The sequence below is a fragment of the Phyllostomus hastatus genome, unplaced genomic scaffold (assembly GCF_019186645.2).
Source record: "Phyllostomus hastatus isolate PE091 unplaced genomic scaffold, TTU_PhHast_1.1 phas_contig_36, whole genome shotgun sequence".
Lineage (NCBI taxonomy): Eukaryota > Metazoa > Chordata > Mammalia > Chiroptera > Phyllostomidae > Phyllostomus > Phyllostomus hastatus.
Genome location: NW_025333862.1, coordinates 6563243 through 6587745, shown reverse-complemented (window position 1 = coordinate 6587745; position 24503 = coordinate 6563243). Strand labels below are relative to the sequence as shown.

Genomic DNA, 24503 nt, shown 5'->3' with positions numbered 1-24503 from the left:
TGCCTATGGTCTTACAGCGAGAAAGTGGCAGAAAAGGCTGTTCGTGCTTGGGTACCCTGTCTCAAACCCTGCAGCTGCACTGATGGAGGGTTCCCAATGAACGGTCTCCGCAAGGTCAGGGGGAAGCAAATGGAGGCAGTCAGGAAAGTCCAAAGGGAAGGAAAGCAAGGGATCTGTGAGAGTCACGTGCACCTGGCTGGCCGCCATGCCTGTGGGAGAGTGTCCCTTTAAGAACCCAGGTGTGGGTCAAGCACTGCACATAGTTTCAGTTTGGCAGCAGCATCCAGTGTCCTGCTGGCAGCTTCTAGGAAGGCAGGGGGTTCGGACTGGCCGGCAGGCTGTTCCCCCGAGACTGAGTCGACGGGAGAGAAGGAAGTGTCTAAAAGTAAGTGTGGCTACTCTGGGATCCCCAGATGGGATGCCCTCTGGAAGGGCCTGGGATGGTGGCTTAGGCAATCACCTACATTCACAACACTCAGGCTTCCAGAGTGGGGTGAGGACAAGGGCTGCAGCCTGTGTGACTGATCATATGCTTGGGGAGCAGAGGTGCATATCCCAGAGAGATGGGTAAGGGCAAACATGCGAGGAAGCCCTCACCCCCTTTCTGCGAGGTATTAGCAGGTGGGAAGGAGGAATGTCTGGTGAGCATGTGTAGTTATTCTCTAAGTTTGGTTGCTGAATTCCCTACTAACTCCTCCATGGGTTAAATGCGTGACCTTAGGCAAGTCACCTAACTGTTCTCTGAGCCTTAGTCTTAAACCTGTAAAATGTGGATAAAAATAGCACCTATCATTAGGGTTGATTCGAGGTTTAAAAGTGAGGTTCAAACATTTGTGAAATTGCTTTGAAAACTCTAGAGCAAAAAAAACAATTGCTTGGTGTTTTTTAATTTAGTTTAGTTATTCAAGGACTTGTTGAGCACCAGATCTGGATAAGATAATGCACAGAAAGTGCCTGGCTATTCCCCCAGCCTGACTCTTTCCCTCTCCCCAGCTTTCTGGTGAGGGTTCATGCAGCAACTTTCCCTGGGCTTCGAGGGGGCTCTGAGAGCCTTTCCAATTCACCCCAGCTTTGCTCCATAATGTATACCGCCGTACCCTCCTGCCCTTGCTAAGTTGGGGAAAAATGAGGTCCTCCCAGAGTAAGCAAGTAAAGTAGTCAGGACCCCCTCCCAGGCACAGGCAGCTTTCTGGAGAATTGTGTTCCCTGCAGCTCTGCAGCCAGGAGGCCTCAGACATAGGCCTTTCCCCCTTCCATGCTCTCCCTTTGCCCATCCTGATAGTGTCCCCAAGCCAGTCACAGACCCTCCAGCACAAGCACAGCTGTACAAGCTCCACACCGCACTGCCCCAGTTCCCTCTTTGCCGCTGCCTCAGGCCTGAGGCCACCCAAGCTGCTGGCGCTGTTTTGGACACAGCTTTCGCTGTCACTCTCCCCTTCCCTAGGGGTATCACAGCTTCCTTAACATCTGGAGAGGGGATGTGCCAATTCATGGGTTAGGGTAGAAGACCACTATCTGGTCTGCCCTCTGCCAGCTCTGGAACTCTCCATTCAGCCTTCTCCTGGCCTAAATGTGGTGCTGTAGCACAAAAGGCCATGAACCAGAAGTCAGGAGAGCATCTAGCTCTGCGATCATTGCCTGTCCCTGAGCCCCTCCAGATCAGCAGTTGCTGATCTTTTTGGCACCTGGGACTGGTTCACTCACTTGCCTGCTTGCTATGCAGCCAGGTTCCTAACAGGCCATGGACTGGTACTGGTCCATGGCCCAGGGATTGGGAACCCCTACTCTAGATCTCGGTGACTGTTTAATAAAGAGTGTGACAGCAGCAGCTTCCATATGGTAAATCTGCCTACCCTGGCTTCAGTCTCATTCCCACCCAAAACAAGCCTAGGAGGCAGGCAGGGTAGGTATCACAATCCCATTTTATAGTCAGGATAGTAAGATTCTGTGAGTTAACATGGATGGTGTAAGGTCACCCACAAGTACAAATGACAACATTTCAGCACAGCCATTTTGATTTAGTGATGGGGACATTTTGATATCACCTGAAAAACAAAATAACCACCTTTTTTTAAAGGTAATATATTATTCATGCGTGTGCTCAGCAGAGACTCCCCACATCCATGTCTTGGCCCATCTCTGAGGGCTGAGGCCAGGGTCACCAAGTCCCTGGCTTTGACACAGTATGACATAGTAGAAAGAAGCTTTGGAGGCAATGTGTCTTGTCACAGGACACAAATGTAACATGCCCTACCCATTGTAAGTGCCAAATAAATAGCAGCTATTATTATTTTTCCGGAGGAAACTTCTTCTTGGCATGTACCTCTGGGTTCAGGTGTCCTTTTGCAGGAAGTAACTTTTCTGTGAAAGGTGGAGAGCAGAGAACTGAACTAACTTCTCTAATATTACATTTCCTTCTCTCTCCTCTCCCAGCTGTTTCCCTGCAACTCCAAGACCCTTTGCAGTATAACATAGTGACAAAGAGCTTATACTCTTCATCCAGAATACTGCCTTTGAATCCCATCACAGCCACTTACCAACTGTGTAACTGTGGGCAAATTTTTCACTCTCAGTGCTTCAGTTGTCTCCTCTGTGAAATGGGTTGGCCCATTTAATTCTATCTTTTAGGGTATCTGCAAAGATTAAATGAGTTAACACATGTAGAGCACTTGGAAGTGTTATTCAGTACGTGCTAGCTATAATTACCACCATTTCTATCATACTACATAACACGTGTCTCCTCTTTCAGGCCATGCTGATCCAATCTGAGCAGCTCACCCCCAGTGCCAAAGGATGCCCAATTAATAGAATTCTATTCACTTCTCACTCTAAGGTGAGAAAAAGAGAAGACTGTTGATTTTAGAGAGGAGATGTATAAGAAACTAGCATCTTTTAAATCCTGACACTAAAAACACTAAAATTGTTTCATTTAATCCTCATGGCAATTCTCCATACTAGGTACAATTATCTTCATTTTACAGATGAGGACTTGAGGTTTAAAGAGTTTAAACCTCCTGCCCCCCAAATCACATGGCCCCGAAGTGAAAGAGCTAAGAACCAAGCTGATGAGTCCATGCTTTGTTGGCCACTCTCCAATTGCAGAGCAGCCATGACAGTCAAGTCCATGGATCCCAGTCTTCTGTGTTTAAGAAACTGCAACCTCAGAGTTGAAGAGCATTTTATACTATTCAAAGTGCCTCTATATACATTTTCCCATTATCCCTCTCCATATTTTCCCATCCCACAGTAGCCCTTCAATCCAGGAGAGTCAGGGACTGCAAAGCCCATTTTACAAGTAAGAAAGTTGAGCCCAAGTGGTAGAGGTCTTCTGTAGCCTATGACAGAGCAGGACTCGGGACTCTGGGTTGTTCTCCATCCTCCAGATTCTTCTTTATGTTACTGTCCCTATAGTGTCCCAAACCAAGAAGGCTTTTGGCAAAGCAAGAGAAATCAGTTCTGACTTTGTCCTTCTCAGAAAGAAGGTGTGAGAATGTAATCATGCCCTGTCCCATCAGTCTTTGCTTTGCAGCAGGTCTTTGCCAGGGATTCTCTTGCAAGGCCCTCTGGGGATAAACAGATTGATGTAGTTGGCCCCTGCCTTCAAGGAGCCTGCTGTCTTGTCGAATGGATGAGATAAATACCTACACATCAAGGTAAAGTAGGATGGAGTCAATAATGGGGCTTCTAAGTCTTTGTTGAAACGTGGAAATCCACAAGGCTTATTCCCAGAGCTTCATGGAGCTGATATTTGAAATGCTTAATTTCTGCTTCAGTCTTGCTTTGACAGCAGGTCACTTAGACAGGGAAAGGACCAGAATGTCTTGGATCTTTCTAGCTCATGCATTCTTCAACCCCTTGGCTATTCTTTCTCCAGATACCTGCTCTCAAGAATTCCAATTCCCTTCCCTCAACACTGCCTTTACTTGGAGACTCTCCCACACTCCAGGGCTTACATAAACTATAAATTCTAAGCTCCCACAAGCCTAAGACCTTCCAAAGTACACAGACTGCTCTCCCTCCTTAGTGGGGCTATAGATTCTGAGCTCACTCTAGTCTGGGCTTGGCCCTTGCACCCACAGGAGGTGACAGTGTATTTCAAAAGGGACTCAGGAGTGAGTAGAGGAAATATGGAAAGGAGTTGTTCAGTACAAGCCAAGAAAAGCTCCCTCTCCAACCAGGCCAGCACTCTTCACTCCTCTGAGCTCCAAGCTTCCTGCTCCTCCAAATTCACATTCACAAGAAGATGTCAGAAACTGTGAACTTGGTTTCAAGGCCCCACAGTGCATGCTCTCTGTTCCCCTGAAGCCCCTGGGGCTGTCAGGGCCCTACTGATGACCCTCTGCTGTGTACCAAACAGACATAGAGCCCAGAGTTGCTGAAGGCCATATGACTTAGCAACAGCAAGCCAGGACCTGGTCCAGGAGATCTTCTCCCTCTGAAAAAGAAGGAAACCTAACATTAGATGGACAAAGATTGGACTCAAGCTATGAGACCTGAAGATCAGTCATTGTAACTGAAGAGGGGCAAGCTAGATTAATTTAACAAGGAGACAAACGCTATCCTCCAGCATGGCCTATATCCCTTCCCCATGCCACAGTTATGTAGCCATGTTATAAATATATCAGGGCAGGGACTCCATAAAAGAAAATGATCTACAACATCCCATCCTTACCAGTGGAAATACAACTCCTGTTTTAGGAACCAGAGAGGTGCCTTCATGCATGATATACTAGCCTTTGTATATCCCAAAAGAATAGGCCCCTCCACTCATCCAAGCAGTGATAATAGGGTAGTGATCCAATTCTGCTTTGGGTCTTGGGGCCAAGACTCTCTCTAAGCCCTATATTTCCCATCTGCAACATGAAGATAATCAATCTACCTCCTGGGTTGTTGTGAGGACAGATGAGTCATATAAGAAGCTAGAAATGCACCAGGTGCATAGTAGGTGCCCAATACTTTTTATGCTCTTTCCTTAAATAAATCCTTAAATCTAGCTCTACCATGGCACTGGGACCTCTGTGAGACCTGAATCTCCCAGGTTTGGAAGAAAGTCTGGTTTTGAGAGGAAGAGATCCCTAATAACCCTCTAAGCCCAGGGTTCTTTCACCTGTTAACAGAGAAGTCATGCTTCTAGTTTAGCTTTGGGCAAAGATTTTCTGTTCCTAAGAGTGTGGGTGCCCTTGCCCTCCTGCCCTCTCCCCTGGGACTAGACTATGTGTTTCCTCACCAAGATCGCCCTCTGCCAGCTTTGACCTTCTAGCTGTGCATGCCAGATGCTTTCATCCCTGGCCCAAGATTGTGCAAAGTGTGATGGGTACACAAGTGTACCCTCCCCCGACATGGACACCAACAGCCATCCAAACATGTCACACATGAGAGGAAGCCTGGGCTGGAAGTCAGTACCCTCACTGGAAAACCTGGCATCTGACTCTCTGTGAGCCAGGGCGAATCATTTTTATTAATCCAGAGGAGAGCTGCATCCCCCAGCTCAGTCCATGGAAAGACCCATTCCTGTCTCAAAGAAATATTAGGAAGCTTGCTTATCTAAAGGCAAGAACAGGAAACAGAACCAAGGAGAGACAGTGTTGGTTTAGGCTCTTAAAACAGCATGAGGTGGTCTGTCCTCCCATCTGCCAGTGAACCCAAGGCCATTGCAAATGGCAGGTGGTGGATTCCCCAGGACTGAGCAGCCAGCCGTCTCATGTATTCTAGAGGAGACAGACTTCTCAGCCTTCTGACACCTGCTCCCACCTGGGAGCCTTTCTCATGGTGATTCAAGTTGCTCAGTCAGGTGGTCCCCCAGCCAGCACCCCCTGTGCATATCCAGCTTGGGACTGACACTGGCATCTGGCTAAGGCCTCACTCCAGAGATTAATCATTGACCTGGTGTGAAAGGTCCAGGGCAATTAACCAGAATCAAGATAGCCTCAAGTTGCCACCTGACATGCATATTTGTCCTCATCTCCCCTAACCTGCTCCCTTTCCTCATCCAAAGAACTAGAGAAACAGAATACCTTTATCTCCACAAGGAAATAAAAAGGTTCCTTGCTGGGAAATTCCCTCACGGAAAAGAAGTAACCAAGATAAACATCTCTATTGCCTTTGGCTCAAGCTCACAGCAACGGGAGTTGCTGGGAGAGAAGCAGGGGCTGAGGCAGTAAGGGGGGCCTGGGAGATCTGTCCTGATCCTTCTTCCACTTTGAGCTTTCTTATCTTTATGGGGGCTCATTACTGCCCAGGCTTGTTAACAAGGTTTTCTCCTTTAACATTCTTGTTTTCAAGTTCATCCCAAAGTGTAAAGCCTATCAAAGTCTGTGGGAAAGTGGGGATTCCCCTCTCCTCCTGTGGGCTGCAGCTTATGTCCTGAAAATAGCCATAGTCAGACTGGGCCTTGGGACCCTCAGCTCTCCCCAGTCCTAGGCTGTGTTCACAGATGGGACAAGGTTCTCATGCGCTGCACCCTCGGAGTGGCCTTGACTTGGATTCTCCGTCTTCGTCTGCCTGCCCTACCCAGGCAAGATAAAAAAGTCCATAACACCTGACACCAGAACCAAGTCTCTGGAAAATTGTGGCACATTGTTCAGAATCTCAAGATCTTGATATTCTTATTCATAAAATGGTTATATCTGTTCTGTCTTATTTAAAAGGAAATTATAAAGCTCCAATGAAATAGTGTAAAGGACAATGCTTTGGTAAGCAATGGAGGCTCTAAGATAACAGGAATAAGCACATGGGATAGGCATGGTGTTCTATTTGAGGTGTAATACAGCACAGTGGGAGAGGTTAAAAGGTTGGATTTTGGAGTCCAACAAAGCTGGGTTCAAATCTCACCCCACCTTCCCCACCCCTACCCCACCCGCCCTTGAGAAAAGCACTTACCCTTTAACCTTTCATTTCTTCCTATCTAAAATGTGGATAGGAAGACCTACCCTATACAGGCTGATGTCAAGTTTAAATGAGATAATACACCTGCATTATTTCACACAGATAAGAACACAATTGACAGTGGTCATGCCCATCACTGTTACATTTGTGACTTACTAGGATTCCTCCATGGGCCTTGGCTTACTCATATGAACACATCATAAAATATGCCAGCCCCCCTCCACCTCCTAGGGATGGAAGCTGAGACAGAGAGATGGGGCCATGTGTTGGTAGTAACCAATCACCCAGTGAGCTGTCCTGAGCTCTTACAGTTTCTGCCCAGCACCATGCCTCCCAGGTGGGAATACAAAAGAAATGGCACTTGTGTCCCTCTCCCAAAGGAACATACAGATGATTTGAGAAGATAAAAATCTACTTTATAACTTCTGAGAGACAAAAAGCACTGTGGGATGATGAGGCTTTGAGCTCTAATGAGAAAGGTGGAGCCATTCATTCTTTCAGTAGGATTTATGTCCTTTGCTAAAGATACAAAACCAAACAGGTGTGCCAGGAGCTCTAAGGTCAGGTAGACTTGGAAGACTTAGGAGCTTCATCACTTCATGCTATTGTCTTCCAGCATCCAAGCAAGAAATTGGACTGGGCAACATAGCCTGGAGGGATCCACCAGCGATGACGCTCTTCTTCCTTGCCTGCCTGCTGGCTGTCCTCCCAGGTGGGTCTGCCAGGTCACAGCCCACTCCCTGCAGGATCCAGTTCCCTGGGGACACTGAGATCCGGCCCATCCCCAAGAATGCCCTGCTCAAAAGATGCACTCTCTCAAGAAGGTATCACATAGATGATTCGGAAAGGCCATGTCTGAAAATGGATTGGGGATCAGAAATAAGAATGGCAGTTTCTCATTTCAAGGCCAGGGTCTGGTCTTCACTGGGAATTATAAAAAGACCTTGACCTTGAACTATGAGCTGCTATGGAATTTGGAGAAAATGACTTATCCTTCCTGGCTCTCAATATTTTTACCTGGGAAAAAAAGAAAATAATCTACAAAATTTTTTTAGAAATATAAGGAAATAACAGACAACAAATTCAAAAGTGTAGCAACCTACAAAAGTTTATTTTTATTTTTATTTATTTATTTTTTTTATTTTTATTTTTTGGAGAGAGGGGAAGGGAGGGAGAAAAAAAGGGAGAAAAACACTAATGCGAGAGAGAAATATCGATTGATTGCATCTCATAGATGCCCTGATCAGGAACCAAACCCATAACCTAGGCATGTGCCCTGACTGGGAATCAAACCAGCAGCCTTTTGGTTTGCAGGATAATGCCCAGCCAACTGAGTCACACTGCTCAGGGACAAAAGTGTTTTTTTAAATAAACAAGGGATACCATTAAATAATTTTGCATTCTACTGTCCTTTAAATGGTTGTCATTAAGACATTACAGTTAGAATTCAGTAATGATTAATCAGTTTTTTTTCCAACAGCAGCAGTTGTCTAGCTGTAGGACATGTAAATAATCCACAGAAGGCCCATGTTTAAGGTGTAAATTTTATCTCCTTGAGGTAGGATCTTGGGATCCCTTAAGCATGCTTTACCTCCCACGGCCTTTAGAAAGCCTCTGTTCTCTGTCTCCACAGTGGTCTCCATGAAGAGTCCCATCTTTGGTCCCCAGGAGGTGAGCAGAGTGGAAGGCAGCTCAGTGTCCATCAAATGCTACTATCCAGACACCTCTGTCAACCGGCATTCCCGGAAGTACTGGTGCCAGCAGGGAGCCAAGGGCCGCTGCACAACGCTCATCTCAGACACCTACATCTCCAAGCAGTATGAAGGCAGAGCCAACATCACCAACTTCCCAGAAAGCAACATGTTTGTGGTAGACATTAGTGATCTCACCGAGAAGGACTCTGGGCACTACAAGTGTGGTTTGGGCATTATCAACCAAGGCCTATTCTTTGATGTGAAACTGGAGGTCACCCCAGGTGAGGATCCTTGGGCTTCTGTGGGAAAATGAGAGGAAATCATCTCAGGGGCAATGGGAAGGCTTGAGGAAGAAGGTCCTGAGAGAGAGGGTGTCCTAGCAGGAGGTGGGGGAAGCTGTGTGTCCTCCTCCCTCCAGAAGCAAGGCCCTTTCACAGAACATGAGAATGAGACAGACGGCACCTACCTGGGGTGTCAGGTGGGCCTTTTGAGGTCTTCAGGGCCTATACATTTTAGGGTTTTATTGAGGCCCTGGCTTAGAAAGGCATCAGGAGGACAATTTGCTCATTGTGTTTGGTGCAGGTGGGACAGGAGGTCTATGAGCTGAGGGAAATAGAAAAGGCAGGGAGAGATTTAGAAGGATCTTTAAATTCTTTCCACTAGTGTACCCTTTAAATCAAGACCTCGAGTACCAGAAGGCTTCTTTGAAAATGCATTTTTTACCTGGGATCCATTAGTCCATCAACATTCTCAGCATAAACTAAATAGCCAGTTCTTGCCCAAAGACCAGAGCTTTGAAAAGATGGGCCCCTGAACAAGGTTGTTCTAACTGAGAGAAGAAAAAAAGATAAAGATTTAGTGACAAGGTTTTAATGACAAAGGCATTTTAGGTACTCAAGGAAAATTAAAAGAGAAAAGCCTAAGGGTAGAAATTTGGAGGGATTCCCAAAGACACGTTTTGCCCTTTGTGCTTAGTGTTATCTGTGGGCCAAATAAAGAGCTCATTTAGGTATCATAGAGATTCGTAAAATCAAAACATCTTAAGATCCAAGGAGAGCTTGGAGTTGACCCTGTGTAGAACATTCAGAAGAACAGTGGAGGCAATGCGTAAGCACTTACGATCAAGCACTGTATTTACATTTGGCGGAAATTCATTACTTCACAAAGAAGTGCATTCCATGTTTAGATTGTTGTAAATTTTTGAAACTCTCTCACAATACACTGAAATCCACCCCCTTGTACTTAACATTTATTCTGTTCATTTCAACACATTATTTTGGACACCTACTGTGTATAGGCATCGTGTTAGGTGCTGTGTGGGAGTAGAACACATATAAAGTGTCTGTGCCCTCTAAGGACTTCCAGTCTGTGGGGAACAAAATTACTTATAACCAGACTGGATGTATATGGTACAGATGTAAGAACAGAGAACACAGAAGAGGCAAGGATTAGTGCCAGCCTGGGGAAGGCTTCGTGGAGGAAACAGCAGTAAAGCTGGGCTTTGGAAGACATTCTGACACTGTCTCTTTGGGGAAGACATTCCAGGTGACAGGCATACCCAGACCCTCACTGGAAACATTGAGTTGTCCTATGTCTTAAGAAAGTGAAATCACAACTTGCCTCCCACCCCTCATCCTGCAGGTCCTGGGCTCCGAAATGACACTGAAGTCTACACAGCAGAGCTGGGTGGAACAGTGACTATCAACTGCCCTTTCAAGCCTGAGAATGCTGATAAGAAGAAGTCCGTGTGCAAGAAGACAGGCAAGATCTGTGTCCTAGTCATCGACTCCAATGGGTATGTGAACCCCGACTACAACAACAGAGCTCACATCAGTATTCAGGGCACCAGCCAAACAGCCTACAGCTTTGTCATCAACCGAGTCCAGCTCAGCGATGCCGGGGCGTATGTTTGCGAGGCTGGGGATGATTCTACCGGTGACAAGAGCAATGTTGACCTGGATGTGCTGAAACCTGACACTGAGCTACTTTATGGAGACCTGAGGGGTTCTGTGATCTTTGACTGTGCTGTGGGCTCCGAGGTGGCACATCTGCCCAAATTTCTGTGCCGGGAGGTCAAAGGGAAACCCTGCGAACTGGTCATCAACACACTGGGGAGGATAGCTCAGGCGTTTGATGGAAGGGTCCTGATTACTCCCAAGGCAAAGGGCTTCTTCAGTGTGCATATTACTGGCCTGAGGAAAGAAGATGCAGGAAGCTACCAGTGTGGAGCCCACTCTGATGGTGAGCCTGAAGAAGGCTGGACCAACCAGGCTTGGCAACTCTTCGTCAACGAAGGTAAGACTTGAGAGAAAGAAGGAGAGGTGGGGTGACTGGCAGGTGAGTGCCTACTTCACTCCCTATGAATCTATTCAATGTTCATCAGTCGGTCAACAATACCTGCTCACAGACAAGCCCTGAACTGTATGCTATCTGAGTAGCTGTTCAGGACAGCTAGAAAACACAGCCTCGGCCTTATGTTATCTTTTCATTCTTCTTCTCTGTCATCGTTTTGAGGGTTTGCCCTGGTTAATAGAAATGAGGAGAGTCAAGCTCCTGACTGAAGCAAGGCACATAGATTGTCTGGGTTTCAGAGAGCTGCAATCAGGACATAACTCGGAATCCCAGGGCCATGGTTGGGCTTGCACTCCCTTACCCATAGCAGAATGGTACTTCATGCCTTACACTCAGATGGCAGAAAAAGGAGCTTGTCTTGCTCTCAAAGCTTTCCCAGGAAGACCATGCCCTGCCTCTAAATTTTCCTCTTTAATATCTCTTAGGGTTAATTGTCATTCAGCAAGGTCTGGCTTACTTAGCTCTACTTCAGCGAGCCATCGATGTGGTGGAAATCCCTGCTGCTTCTCACTCTGGACCACTCTGCATACAGTGATCCTCATAAGAAACCACCAACCAGTACTTACAGTTCAATGTCACTGCCCTTGTGACTTTTAAGGGGCTAACATTCTTTGGGCATCATTTCTGCATCTGGCTTGGGGTCTCTATCACATTCCTCAGCAATTTCAGTCACCCAGGGTTCTCACTGAACCTCAGCATGAACTGCTCAGAGGAGGGCTGTCCTTCTCTTTAAAAAGGCCCTCAGGGTCCTAGCAATAAGTTTATCTGTGCTACACAGTTTACATTTTAAATCATACTGTTCTAAATGTATTTTCTTAATTTGGGAAAATCCATTAGGCTATTTTTGTGAGACAAACTAGTAAACAGGCGAAAACTTACAGAGAAGATTTTATAGGAAGCCCAAAGAGAGGAGCCAATAGTTTCTCCTTAACTCCTTCCAGTTTCTCCTCAGAATGGGGCAAAGAGGGAATGAGATGTCTTGACTAGTGGTGAGGTTTACAGGGTCTGGTTGGGTGGTTCCAGTTACAGGCTCTATGACATTACAAAAGACTCATTTTCCGAGAAGGGTGAGGTGATTAGTCTGAACCTCACTCCCCACCTGGCTGAGACCAGGGGGAAGAGCCTGCCTCTGACGATATTGGGGTTCTTCCATCCCATCTGTCTATTCTTCTAGAGACTACAATCCCTCGTAGTCCCTCTGTGGTGAAAGGTGTTCTAGGGGGCTCTGTGGCCATGCTCTGCCCCTACAACCTTAAGGACAGAAACAGCCTGAAGTACTGGTGTCGCTGGAATGAGAAAAGTGGCTGCCCACAGGTGGTGAGCAGCATGGAACTGAATAATAAGGAGGAGAACAAACACTACAGGGGCCGGCTTGTCCTGCATGAAGAGCCAGGCAATGGCACCTACACGGTCATACTCAACCAGCTCACCAACGAGGATGCCGGATTCTACTGGTGTCTGACCAGCGGCAACACTCACTGGTGGTTCACAGTGGAGCTCAAGATTGTCGAAGGTGAGAGCTGAACTGGGGCAAGAGGGAAGGGAGGCAGCTCAGGACCACTCCCCACCCAGTCAGCAGCAGCAGCAGCACCCCCAACCATTCTCCCTTCCATTTCACCCACCTCCATGCTGATGAGACAGACATCAGGAGAAAGCCTACCTGTGGAGAGGCCATGTTTTCACACCTGCAACAAGCACCCTTCCCTGCACGCAGTGTTCACTCTCTGAACCACCACACATAGCATGACCTACCTGCAGTAGAGCACAGCTCTTTGTATTGAGTTCAGAAAAGAAGAGCAAGGAAAGCAAGCTGAAGCCAGTTGGCAAGATTCTATGTTCTCTGAAAGACTGATTGATTTGTGGTGGTCACTCCTAATAATTATTACATAGGTGCATAATTATATTTCCTATGCATTCAGGATAATGTTATTGTTTCTAGTGCTGTTCAAAGAGGAAATGGGCTGCGGACCAAGGTCCCCATCACAGTCATTTCCCTGCAGCATCATCAGCAGTGCCAACTTCTGTGCCTATTCTCCCCTCCCTCCCTGCTCCAGGAGAGCCAAACCTCAAGGTACCCAAGAACGCCATTGGATGGCAGGGAGAGACTCTCGAACTGCCTTGCCACTCGCCGTGCAAATTTTTCCCATACGAGAAATATTGGTGCAAGTGGAGCAACAAAGGTTGCAAGGCCCTGCCTATCCAAGACAAGAGCACCAAGCAGGCCTCTGTGAGCTGTGACCAAAACAACCAGCTCACCTCCCTGATCCTGAATCCAGTCAAAAAGGAGGACGAGGGCTGGTACTGGTGTGGGGTGAAGGAGGGCCTCCGGTTTGGAGAGACTGCAGCTGTCTACGTGGAGGTCAAGGAGAAGGCGAAGGGTGAGTCTCCAAAGCCAAGGCCTACTCCTCCCTGGACTCCAGGGAAATGCTCCTGCCTGATTGGTTCTCCATCAGGGTTGGGGTGAGGGGGCACATTTGGCTCTAAGAGGCTGGGGCAGGGGAGATTTAGCCCCCACATAGTCTCAGCCCTCCAAAAAGGCAACCCAAATAAACACATAAGCTAAGGAAAAAGAGTGAGTTTGCCATTTAATCTCAGCCTCAAGACAAGTCCCATAGTTGCCCCTTCAGGCCATTTGAAAACCTTTTTTTTTTTAATTATTTTTTAAGATTTTATTTATTTATTTTTAGAGAGGGAATAGAAGGAGAAAGAGAGAGAGAGAGAGAGAAACATCAATGTGCGGTTGCTAGGGGTCATGGCCTGCAACCCAGGCATGTACCCTGACTGGGAATCGAACCTGCGACACTTTGGTTCGCAGCCTGCACTCAATCTGCAGAGCTATGCCAGCCAGGGCTGAAAATCTTTTTAAGTGTAGAAGTCTTCCTTTTTATATAGCAATTTCCAAGTCACTGTCATATGCAATACACTCTGCCAAAGCCCACTCTACAACACAGCCAGAGGCCTTCTCCCACAAGGTCTAATGAAAAAATTTAAGGCAGTCTCTTCTAGTAAGTTTGCATTTCACACCTCTTTTTAGAATGTCACATGAGCTATTTTATCACCATTGAGGATACTTTTAGTCCTTCTAGAAATGCAGCTGTGCCTGGGTCCTGCTGGTCAGCCTCACTGAGGGATCCAGTGCCAAGCTACCAGCAGGGCCAGCACTGTCACCCAGCCCTACGGTCAGGAGGCCTTGGGTAGGGTTTTTAAAGCTGTGAAAAACCTCCCTGTCCCCAAATGTTGAGTCGTCAGCCCTTATGCACAGTTGGATCTATGATACAGAGCCTTGTAGATGAGAATGAAATTGGTGTTAATGGGACAGAGATGATCTGTGACAAACAAGAGAAGACCATCAATCTATTTCTAGCATTATCTGGGACCCTCCCCTAACAGCTTTCAATGCTCATTCTGACCCATAATAAAATCTAATTCCACAGACTCCCTAACCTCAAGAAGTGAAAACATAGAGAAAGAGCCATAATCCAGTCCCACTCTGCTCTCTCCAAGGGTCGCAAGATGTCAGCCAAGTGAACGCAGCTCCTGGTGAGGAGGTGGTAGAACAAGGTGTCAGACAGATTGAGAACAAAGTCGCTCAGGATCCCAGAGGTTTTGCAGAAGGAGTAGTAGTAGTGGAGGATACTGGAGACCTAGATGGCGGGAGCAGAGCATCCGCAGATCCCAGCAGGTAAGGAAGGATTTGGGACTCCCCACTCAAAGAACATCTCAGAGGAAGAAGACCTGAGGCTGGGCCACCAGATCTGAGCAGCAGAGCCTGTCGGCTTACCGATAGTGAGGGCAGCCCTCATGGCCTCTGCTTGTGCTTAGGAGCGTCTGGGGTCACTCTCTGGCCTTCTCTGCTGGCTGGGGCAGCCTTTACCATCCAGTTCAATTTCCCAGACCCAGGATGCAGAGAAAGACCAGCCCCTGCCATTCCCAAGTCTGGGAAGGTTTCTTAGAAAAATGGAGCTGGAGAGCTATATTAGGAGAAGGGACTGGATTAACCTGAGAGGAAGAACTAGCCAGAGCCAACCTGCCAGCAAATTGTGGGACACCCAGGTTTCCTTTTCAGTGACTGATTAACTGAATCTTTCTTCCATCTCCAGCTCTGCAGGACAAGGAGGGAATTCCACAGTACTGGTCTCCACCCTGGTGCCCCTGGCCCTGGTGCTGGCACTGGGAGCCATGGCGGTGGCGGTAGTGAGAGCTCGGCACAGGAGGAATGTTGGTGAGCCCTGGGGTGCCCCCTGCCCCTCATCTTCAGCCCCTTGGGGAGTGCTGCCATGGTCCATACTCTTTCATAAGCTCAAGAAAGACTGGAAAAGCAAGGTGGGGAAAGCTAAACCCACAGGTACCCAAAATTTAAATTAAGTGCTGCTGCTGTCCAAATGCTATCTCTGGAAGGATATTCCCAATTTCTCAGGTCTAAGTTCAGAGGCAGGGCTGCCAGGAAAAGGAGAGGAAGATGCCGGGGGGCCTGCACTTCCAGCCTAGTTTGGAAACTAATTGGATGTGTGACTTTGGGTGTCCTCATTAAGCTGTGGGCTCAAGACAGTGATCATAACACCACCTCAAAGGGCTGTTGTGAGGACCAAATGAGGTGCTGTGCTTTGAAAGGTCACAGAGTGACAAATAAGTCAGGGATTATTGAGTCTTGGTTATTCATGAAAAGGGACTGGGGAGGAGACTCAGAATGTTTCCAATCTACTTTGGGTCATAGCCAGAGATGAGCAACCTTAGACCCTGCTCCCTATCCCACTGTCCTGTGGGGCTCCCCCTGAGAGAAGCAGCATATCCTCTTCTCCTATGTCCCAAGCCCCATCCCTACACCAACTCCTCTTTCTCCTGGACAGACCGGATTTCAATTAGAAGCTACAGGACAGACATTAGCATGTCAGACTTTGAGAACTCCAAGGATTTTGGAGCCAATGACAACATAGGAGCCTCTCCAGTCACTCAAGAGACATCTCTCGGAGGAAAAGATGGTATGTCCCTCACTTGAGAGGATGGGTGCCTGGCCCCCTGGGAGAGCAAGAATTAAAGCTGACTCTGTGCTAAGTGGGAATATGAGGCTAATGAGAGTTAGTTCATTCCCTTCTCTTCACACAGAGTTCATGGCCACCACTGAGGACACTGTGGAGACTGAAGAGCCCAAGAAGGCAAAGAGGGTAAGAGTGAGGAGGGAGAAGCAGACCTCCCTCTCCCTTGTGTGACAAAGAAATATGGCATGAGGGACTGTAGTTAGACAGCAGAATAAACCACCTCACAGTGGGGGCTGGTGTCAGAACAGCATTCAGGAAAAACGTTTGAGGGTGAGATGTATTTTACTGGTTGTGGCACTGATGTGGCTGGGGTAGAGGCAGAAAGTGAACTATGTTTATAAACACGAAGGAGGGAGGAAGACTGGGGGAGAAAGAAGGCACGTGCAGGAAAGACTCGGCCACAGGGTGAGAAGGTCAAAAATCAAAGGCTGGTGATTAGGTGGGTGCTCCTCCTGGGCTGTGGTGCCCGTGGACTCTATGTCCCCACCGTCCCTTGAAAGCTTGCTCAAGACCAGCCTTTTGCTTGGGCCTGGGACACATTTGCTAGTGGTGGACAATTTGATAGTCACTAGATTATGAACTCAGGATATTTAGTGTATCCTCTCCTCCCGACCCCCGCCTGCTGAGCTGCTGCTCCAAATACTGACTACTCTCCAGCTGCCCCTCAGTCCTCCAAGGAGGAAACTCACATGGCCCCCCCACCCCAACCAAGTGCAACTTCACTTGAAATCCTATCAGAGGCCACTCCTGCCTTCGGGTCCTATACTAGCCTCTCCTCTGCCTCCCTAATCCCGAGGTAATAGTGTTGACCATATCTACTGTCTCTCAGAGAAGTAGAGACCCCAGCATTAGGAAAAATTAGGGTGAGTTAGCTCTGGAGACAAGCCTTGGGTTGTGTCTCTGGGCTGGTGAAGAAAGAAAAGCCTGAACCACCGTGGTTGACACCAGCCTAGACCCTCTTGCCCTCACTGAACTGTGTGGGCAGAGCTTCCGGGGACAGGCCCAGGCAGCAGAGGGTTCCACTCCATGTGTCGGAAGGAGGTAGTGAGACAGAGGGAGATATTTTTAGAAGCTGCAACTTTCCATTTCTCAAAATTAGTCCCTGTTGGTAAGCGTGGGGTCATCACAGGTTTGGGTTACTGGACCACAATTATGAATTCAGAATATTTAGTGTATCCTCTAACCCCAGTCCCCACCCACTGAGCCACTGCTCCAAACACTGACTGCTCTCCTGTTGCCCCCTCAGTCCTCCAAGGAAGATGCTGAAATGGCCTACTCTGCCTTCCTGATCCAAGCCAACAACATGGTGACCGATGTCCAGGACGGCCCCAGCGAAGCCTAGGCAGAGCACTGGCCATCACCTCCTTCCATGCCTGACAATCGCCTTCAGAATCAATCACACTGATCTTTAGGGCCTTCAGCTCTGGGGGTTTCACTGTCTGCACTCACACCCCACCTAGGCTTTTCCTACCTGTCCTCAAGGAGTGTGCTGGTCCCTCCTAGTGACATCCCAGCCTGGCCTCATTCCTATTGGGGGTGGGGAGTTCCCACCTGAGGGAACTTATTACTCACGAGACAACTAAGGTGTAGAAGGAGAATGAAATTTTTAGAGAGGCCTTGTCAAACAGAGAGCCCAGGATGTGTGGGGAGATGATTTTAGAAAGGAGGTCCATTTGGTGCTTCTCTGCACCCTGATTATGGGATGTCAATAAGATTCTCCTTTTCACTGAATCCCTCCATCTCCCATTCCCTCCTTCCCATTCATCCTCTCTTCTGCTTTCGTTCATTGAAAATATATCATATATGAATCCTTACCAGCACCCAGGCACTCTGTTAGATGCATGAACAGAGAAGCTACATACCAAGTCTGCAGCCTTTCTGCGAACATCACTGAGTCCTTGGAAGCCACAGCTCCTCTCAGGGTATATGTACTCACTAAGACCTGAAATCCTCATCAAGAGTACTTACCTCTCTACCCATGTTGGGAGAAATCATACCATGTCTGGAGCACTAAGGCCTGAGGGATACATACAATGAATCATGAACACACAGTCCTAACATTTCACAGGAGAGAAAATTGAGGTCCTGAGAGTTGAAGAGGTTTGCTCAGGACCACTAAGTGAGATACACTAGTGTCAAAGCTAGATTTGCTCTCTCCTATTTTCTGGGCCAGAGATCTCTCTCTAAGGGCCCCTGCTTGCCTGGTGAAAAGAGAATTCTAGAATGAAAAGAAGTAAGAGGAGGAGGAGGAGGAGAAGGAAGCGGAAGAGGAGAAAGAGGAGGAAGAGAAAACTGTACATGGAGGATGGTCTTTCACAGGTCCCACTTCAGGGAAGACAGCCATTTCCCTTTCTGTCACTCACAGGGACCTAAGAGGATAAGAGAATGGTCAAATACTCATAACTTCTGTATGGGAAGAGTTCTGAGTTGAAGGGAAGAAAAGAGGATATTTGATGGTGCGAAGGAGGGGCTGATTTCCAAAGAGCTAAAATTTGCCCTAACTAGTATGGCTCAGTTGGTTGGATGTCATCCTGCAAGGCAAAGAGTTGCCGATTTGATTCCTGGTCAGGACACATGGCTGGGTTGCTGGTTTGCTCCCGGTTTGGATAGTGTACTAGAGGCAACTGATTGATGTTTCTCACATCAATATTTCTCTCCCTCTCTTTCTCCCTGCCTTCCCCTCTCTCTCTGAATAAATAAGTAAAATCTAAAAAAAAAAAAAAAGGCAAAACAAAACCAAAAAAAAAAAAGCTAAGGTTTAAGGTCATTTCCCGCCCCCCCCCCCCCAAGCTCTGTACCTCAACCAGCTGGCACTTGCTAACAAATCAAAACTGTGACTTAATTAATAATTAAGACCAATTAAAGACCATGATTGCCACCAAAGAGGCTCAGACTGCATTTGTCCCCCATATCGTCTGTTCCCCCATACTTTCTGTTCTCCCATACCTTCTATTTGAACCCTTCCAGAGCAGCTCACTTGGGTCCCACTTCCAGGCACCCCATGACATGTATCTAAACCAAAGTTTCCTCCATCTCCAGCACCAGGCTGATGAGGGCTATGAAGCTGCCTCTAAGTGGGACAGAGGTTATCCACAATAAAAGAATAGTCAAGACCTCAACGTTCTGTGTTGCAGAACATAATTAAGGCTATTTGTTATCAGCTAAGCAAAATAAGTCTGTCAGAAAAAGCTAAGAGCCATATGATTTCACTCTTATATGGGATATGAAACTGAAACTCATAGACACAGATAGACAACAGTACGGTGGTTACCAGAGGGAAGAGGGGGAGGGGTAGTAAAGGGTAAAGGGGGCCAAATATTTGGTGATGGAAGATGATTTGACTTTGGGTGGTGGGCACATAATGCAATATGCAGGTCATGTATCATACAAGTGTACACTTGAAACCTATTTGACTCTTTTAACCAATGTCACCCCAATACACTTAACAGAATAAAAAAAAGACTATTTGTAATGGACTAAGCAGGTATAACCAGTGTTCCTCTTGTCATTAAAAAAATTATTGGTGAAACTTGCATAGCATACTTGACCTTGAATTTCATACTTTCCTGGCATATCCTCCAAGATTAAGTAGCTATTAATCAAAACTCAAGTAATCAAATGAACAAACTCCCTCCATAGGAATATCACCTAGACTCTAGTTAAAGGGTAACTTAGGTTGTAGAACAGTTGATCCAAAGTGCCCTGTCACACTGTCCACTGGGGGACAGTGGTCAAATAAAGGACCCCATTGTCCACTAAGGACATTCCTAGGTTCTGGCACAGAAACTTGTCATCCTATGAGCCCCCACTCCACTCCACATTCTTCCTCAGGGCCTCTGTGTGTGGAGAGTTCTCTCTAGGAGAGTTCTTTCCAGATTTCTATCCTGAATGAGGTGGGGCAGAACCTTTGCTTCTACCCTGGACTCAAACATAATGTTCCTGATGTAACATGTTTCCTAAGCCTGCCCTTGACGGAACTTAGACATCAGGCCTCTTCAGTCTCCCCTGCAACTCCACCAACTGCATTGCCCAGTCCTGAGCCTTAGGTTCCTCGCTGGCCAGGAGAGATAGTTGTCTGGAATATAGCTATGATCTCTATAATAGGGACAAATATCTGGCTTCTCCTGGAATGAGAGCAAATCATTCCAGGAGCACCAAAACTACAAGGTGTGTCAAAACCTATCACAGTTTTACCCCTGGGAAGCTAGGTCATGCCTGAGGCAGAGGATTAAGGTGCAGTCTCCATATTAATGTCAATAACCTGCGATCCTGAGCTCAGGCAGCCTATTACAGTACCTAGAATCAAAGGCAAAGAAATGTACTAAAGCTGCAAACAATTTTATATTATTCTTGACTGATGATGCCAATAGGTAATAACGAGTATAAAATGTACTGCCCAAAGTCCACCTGCTTCTTATGCAGCATGTTGGACAGAGAAACTCTTCTATGAAGAAGGAAGCTGGTCTGTAGCCAACATGAGATACTAATAAGTTAAAAGGTCACCAACTGGGAGGAGTGTATTGATTTCCTAGGGCTGCTGTAACAAAGTACCACAAACTGGGTGGCTTAAAACCAGTAATTTATTCTCTCACTGTTCCAAAGGCCAGAAGTCTGAAATAGAGGCATCTGTAGGGTTAGCTCCTTCTGGAAGAGCTGAGGGAGCATCTGTTCATGACTCTCTCCTAGTTTTTGGTGTTTGCCAGTAATCCCTGGAATTCTTTGGCTTATAGATGCATCACTCCTATCTCTGCCTCCACTACCACATGGCATTCTCCCTGTGTGTATCTCTGTGGCTTCACACAACCTTCTTATAAGGACATCAGTCATTGAAGTTCATCTAGTTCAGCCTCACCTGAAAAGTTCCTATTCCTAAACAAGGTCGTATCCCGAGGTTCTAGGTAGACATGAATGTTGGAAGAACACTACTTGGCCCAGGGCAAGGGAGAAACAACTCAGCTGTGGGCTTGATGACGATGAACCAGTTAACAATGATCGGTGTCCAGCAACCATTCAGAGATCTACTGAAGTATTTCTGATGACCAGACAATCTTCCTCAAGTTCTTGAATTATCTTGTTGTTGTTGTTTCATTTAAAAAATCCATAATGTGACAATGACTATGCATTACTGAGGCTAAGAATCTGTTTATGGTAATAGCTGATTGCTGGGATATGGTCTGGGAAGCTAGTCTCCAAGGCAGAGAAACAAAGTGGGGTCCCCTGACCCTGCCACCCCAAGCTTCTTCTGAGATAATGAACTGTACCTAGGAGTCCACACAGTAAAAATCACTCGAGATCGTCTCGGAAGGACTGCATGTCCAAGTAGGCGAGGGCACAGCGAGAGAAGACGGAAGGCCGAGAGCAGTGGAGCAGGGAGGGAGAGAAGATGGTTGAGCCATGCGGCTCCAGCACTGGAGGCCTGGAGGTTGTCCTGGGCTGAGGAAGAGACGTGCGGCCAGACAGCCCACCCTCACCGACGCCAACGGTCTTCATTTGAATGTGTGATGGTGAGCATTCTAAAGTCCAGGTTTTTGCTGAAAAGTCACATTAAAAATTTACCCAAAATTCTCACATATTTTGGTTCTAACCTTAGAATGCCAACAGGAATATGACCACATTCAGGAGAGAAAGCTTAGCAAAATTCTACCACTTCTTGTAGCAGAAAGTCGTGAGGAAGCTTGCTGTGAAGGATAACCATGCCAAAGCACCATTTCCGTGGAGGGGCTCGCCCTAGGACAGGTGGGTCTACAATCCAAGTTCTCGAAAACAAGAAACCGTGGGGTGCTGAGCCAGGGGCCTCTGCCTGGGTGGGCTCCCTGGGGAGTCCAATAGGTGGGGGATTCTCACAGACTGGCTTTGGGGAGAGAGTGCTGGCATGGAGAGGACCACTTGAGAATCTTGGACCTCAGTCTGGAAAAGCCCAGGAGATGGCCCCTGGGCACCAGGCCACATGGGAGGTCAAAGTAGGGTGATGCAGTAACCAAGCAGAACGAGTAATGACAATCTCCACCCTAATGACCAGGGCTAATCCCCACTGCTCTGAGACTGTATTCCAGGCACTGTGCTAAGCCCTGTGCAATGCTGACCTCATGCAATCCTCACAACAACCTCATGAGGAATATTCTCCTTTTCCATGTGTAACACAGGGAGGGCAATAAAACCTAAGTAGCTACAGAGATGAAATTTTCCTAGAGGACTTAGAAGCACTCCCCAGTCTCATTTATTGCCTCCACCTACCTGTGATCAGGCTCTAAATTTTCCCATCAGACTCATCCCTTCTGATCAGGCATCATTCGTAGAGGGCGTTTGGCCCCTGAGCCCCTTCCATCAGCACACTTCAGCTCCTTAGGCCTTCTCCAGGGAGTAGGCGCACCATGGCAACGCAGTGGCCCTTGGGTCAGGTAGGAGAAATGAAATTTAGATGGGGGACAAATAAGAGAGGGAGAAGACAATAAGGGCAGGAAACTTTTCCCACTTTGAGGTTTAGCCAAGGGTTGGTCTTTCTCTGGGGCCCTAACCCTGAGATACTGGGGCAGCATCTGGATGCAGAAACTAGACAAGCCACGGTCTGGAAGTTTTGATCCCTCAGACTCCAGACATTCACTTCCTGCCTGGAAAACCTCAGACCCCAAATTCTTGCTCTTAACAACCTATGCAATGTTTCTGAGGGTTTTATTTGAGCCACAGGTGATGTGAAAATCTCTCCTCCCCACACATCTCGCACATCCCCAGCACCTCCTGGAAGGCCCAGCCATGGCAAACCCCTCATCTTCACACACCACATGTCCACGCATCACACACTCACTGCCACACAACACAGATTCACATGTCATACATTATGCACTCACATATCATGTACACATTTAGCTACACATCACATAGTCACACATTACACACCACACACATCATACATTCACACACTAGCATGTCACACATAACACATTCCCACTCTACACCTCACACTGTCGTGCATGACACATATTTTGCACACTGACATGTCACGGTTGTGTACCACTCATCTCTCACACAGCCCATGCTACATATTCACACTCACACACTCAGGCCCACAGTCATACCCACAACACATTCATCCATTTGTTCTCTCTCTCCAAGGCAAGCCCAGGCCTAGAACCCAGCAAACACCAGAGCCCAGCTGTGTGACAGCTGTAGGGCACTAAGCAGAGCCCTCTATGGTGGGAAGGGTGGAGGCTGAGGGGTCCCGAGACCTCTGGCAGTCACTCACTCTAACCAGAGGCCTGAGGCTACTCACTGACACCTCTGCCCTGGTGGCTGGAGGGAGTCAGGAGTACAACTGTTCTGGGCTGGTGGAGGCACAAATAGGAGTGGGCAGGGCATGCTGCCGCCCCCACACACACTTCCTCTACACCTGCACTGAGCCTCACACTTGAATTCCACTGCGGATGTCGTCCTTCAGTGTTGTGAAGGGCACGTGACAAGTCTGGTGTGCAGGGGCCAGCGTGGAGCGGTGTGCAGTGAAGGGCCTGGAGGTGCTGTTAGCCACATCATCCCAGACGGGTGTGGGGGGGGGCTGAGTCCTCTGTGGGCACAAGAGGCACCAGTGCCTGGAGGTGTGGCCCTGGGAACCGACCTAGGATGTAACCTCCAGGAATATGGCATTGGGAATTTGCCCATAAGTGATGCCCCCACGCATATCCATAGTAAAGGGCTCTTAAAGCACTTCCATCAGTGTGCTTTCTGCTGGGCCTCATGAAAGCCATGTGAGGAAGGCAGGGCAGGGACTATCCCTATTTTATCCATGAGAATGCTGAGGCTCAAAGCCTAGAACCCAGGACTCCTGACTGGAGCTCCAAGATCTTTCCATGATGCCCCATGGCTGATTCCCTCAGTGTCTCTCTCTTCTCCATCAGTTATTGTGCTGTGACCTTGGGCCCTTGAGGTGCTGAAGGGATGGATAGCTGCACCTGGCAACTGCGTCTTTAGACAGAGTTCTGTGTGACACGTCACTGGACAGGGGCAGTCACTGGACAGGGGCCCTGCCAAAAGGCAGCACCTTAGGAAGACAGTTAGGGGAGGTGAAGGGTGGCTGATTTGGGATTAAGACCCCAGGAATAATACTGTGTAGGAGGGAATGCCAGGGATCATCTACTCCCACCTTTATTTCTAGATAAAGAAATTGAGGTTCAAAATATAGCTAGCATTCCCACACAGTGTGTGCTCAAACATTTGTCAGATGAGTACAAAGGCTATATAACCAGCACTTCTGACTCAGGTGAGAGCTTCTGTCCACACAGCCTTCCTCAGATGGATAAAACTGTGAGGAGGCCCTTTTATCCCAAGGGCAAGAAAAAAGTCAAGGGACTCTGGGTAAGACATCAGTGAATACACATAACACATGGGAGGCTCCTCCAAGAAAAAGTGCCCAAGACAAAGAAATACGATGCTTGGTAGTTTCTAAAATCTGCCTAGAAACCTTTGAACCCTGGTGACCCATTCTTATTCAACACAACATGTTTTCTCAACTCCTGACTTCCTCTGTGGTTTGCTGGTGTTTTCTTTT

At 47.5% G+C, this 24503-nt stretch overlaps 1 protein-coding gene across 1 annotated transcript; it reads left to right on the top strand.

Moving 5' to 3' along the window:
* Positions 1–227: 227 nt before the first annotated feature.
* On the top strand, positions 228–18850 carry PIGR (polymeric immunoglobulin receptor). The gene is made up of 11 exons (XM_045841365.1): positions 228–385; positions 7502–7597; positions 8519–8860; positions 10221–10874; positions 12106–12444; positions 12986–13309; positions 14436–14613; positions 15032–15153; positions 15779–15910; positions 16035–16093; positions 17214–18850. The coding sequence occupies exons 2-11, from the start codon at positions 7555–7557 to the stop codon at positions 17307–17309; spliced, it is 2289 nt and encodes a 762-aa protein (XP_045697321.1). The 5' UTR covers positions 228–385; positions 7502–7554; the 3' UTR covers positions 17310–18850.
* Positions 18851–24503: the final 5653 nt, after the last annotated feature.

Coding starts and splice junctions, on each gene's coding strand:
- PIGR (XM_045841365.1), top strand. CDS start 7,555: ATGACGCTCTTCTTCCTTGCCTGCCTGCTGGCTGTCCTCCCAG. Junction 13,310..14,435: donor GGTCAAGGAGAAGGCGAAGG/GTGAGTCTCCAA, acceptor GCTCTCTCCAAG/GGTCGCAAGATGTCAGCCAA. Junction 15,911..16,034: donor ATCTCTCGGAGGAAAAGATG/GTATGTCCCTCA, acceptor CTCTTCACACAG/AGTTCATGGCCACCACTGAG.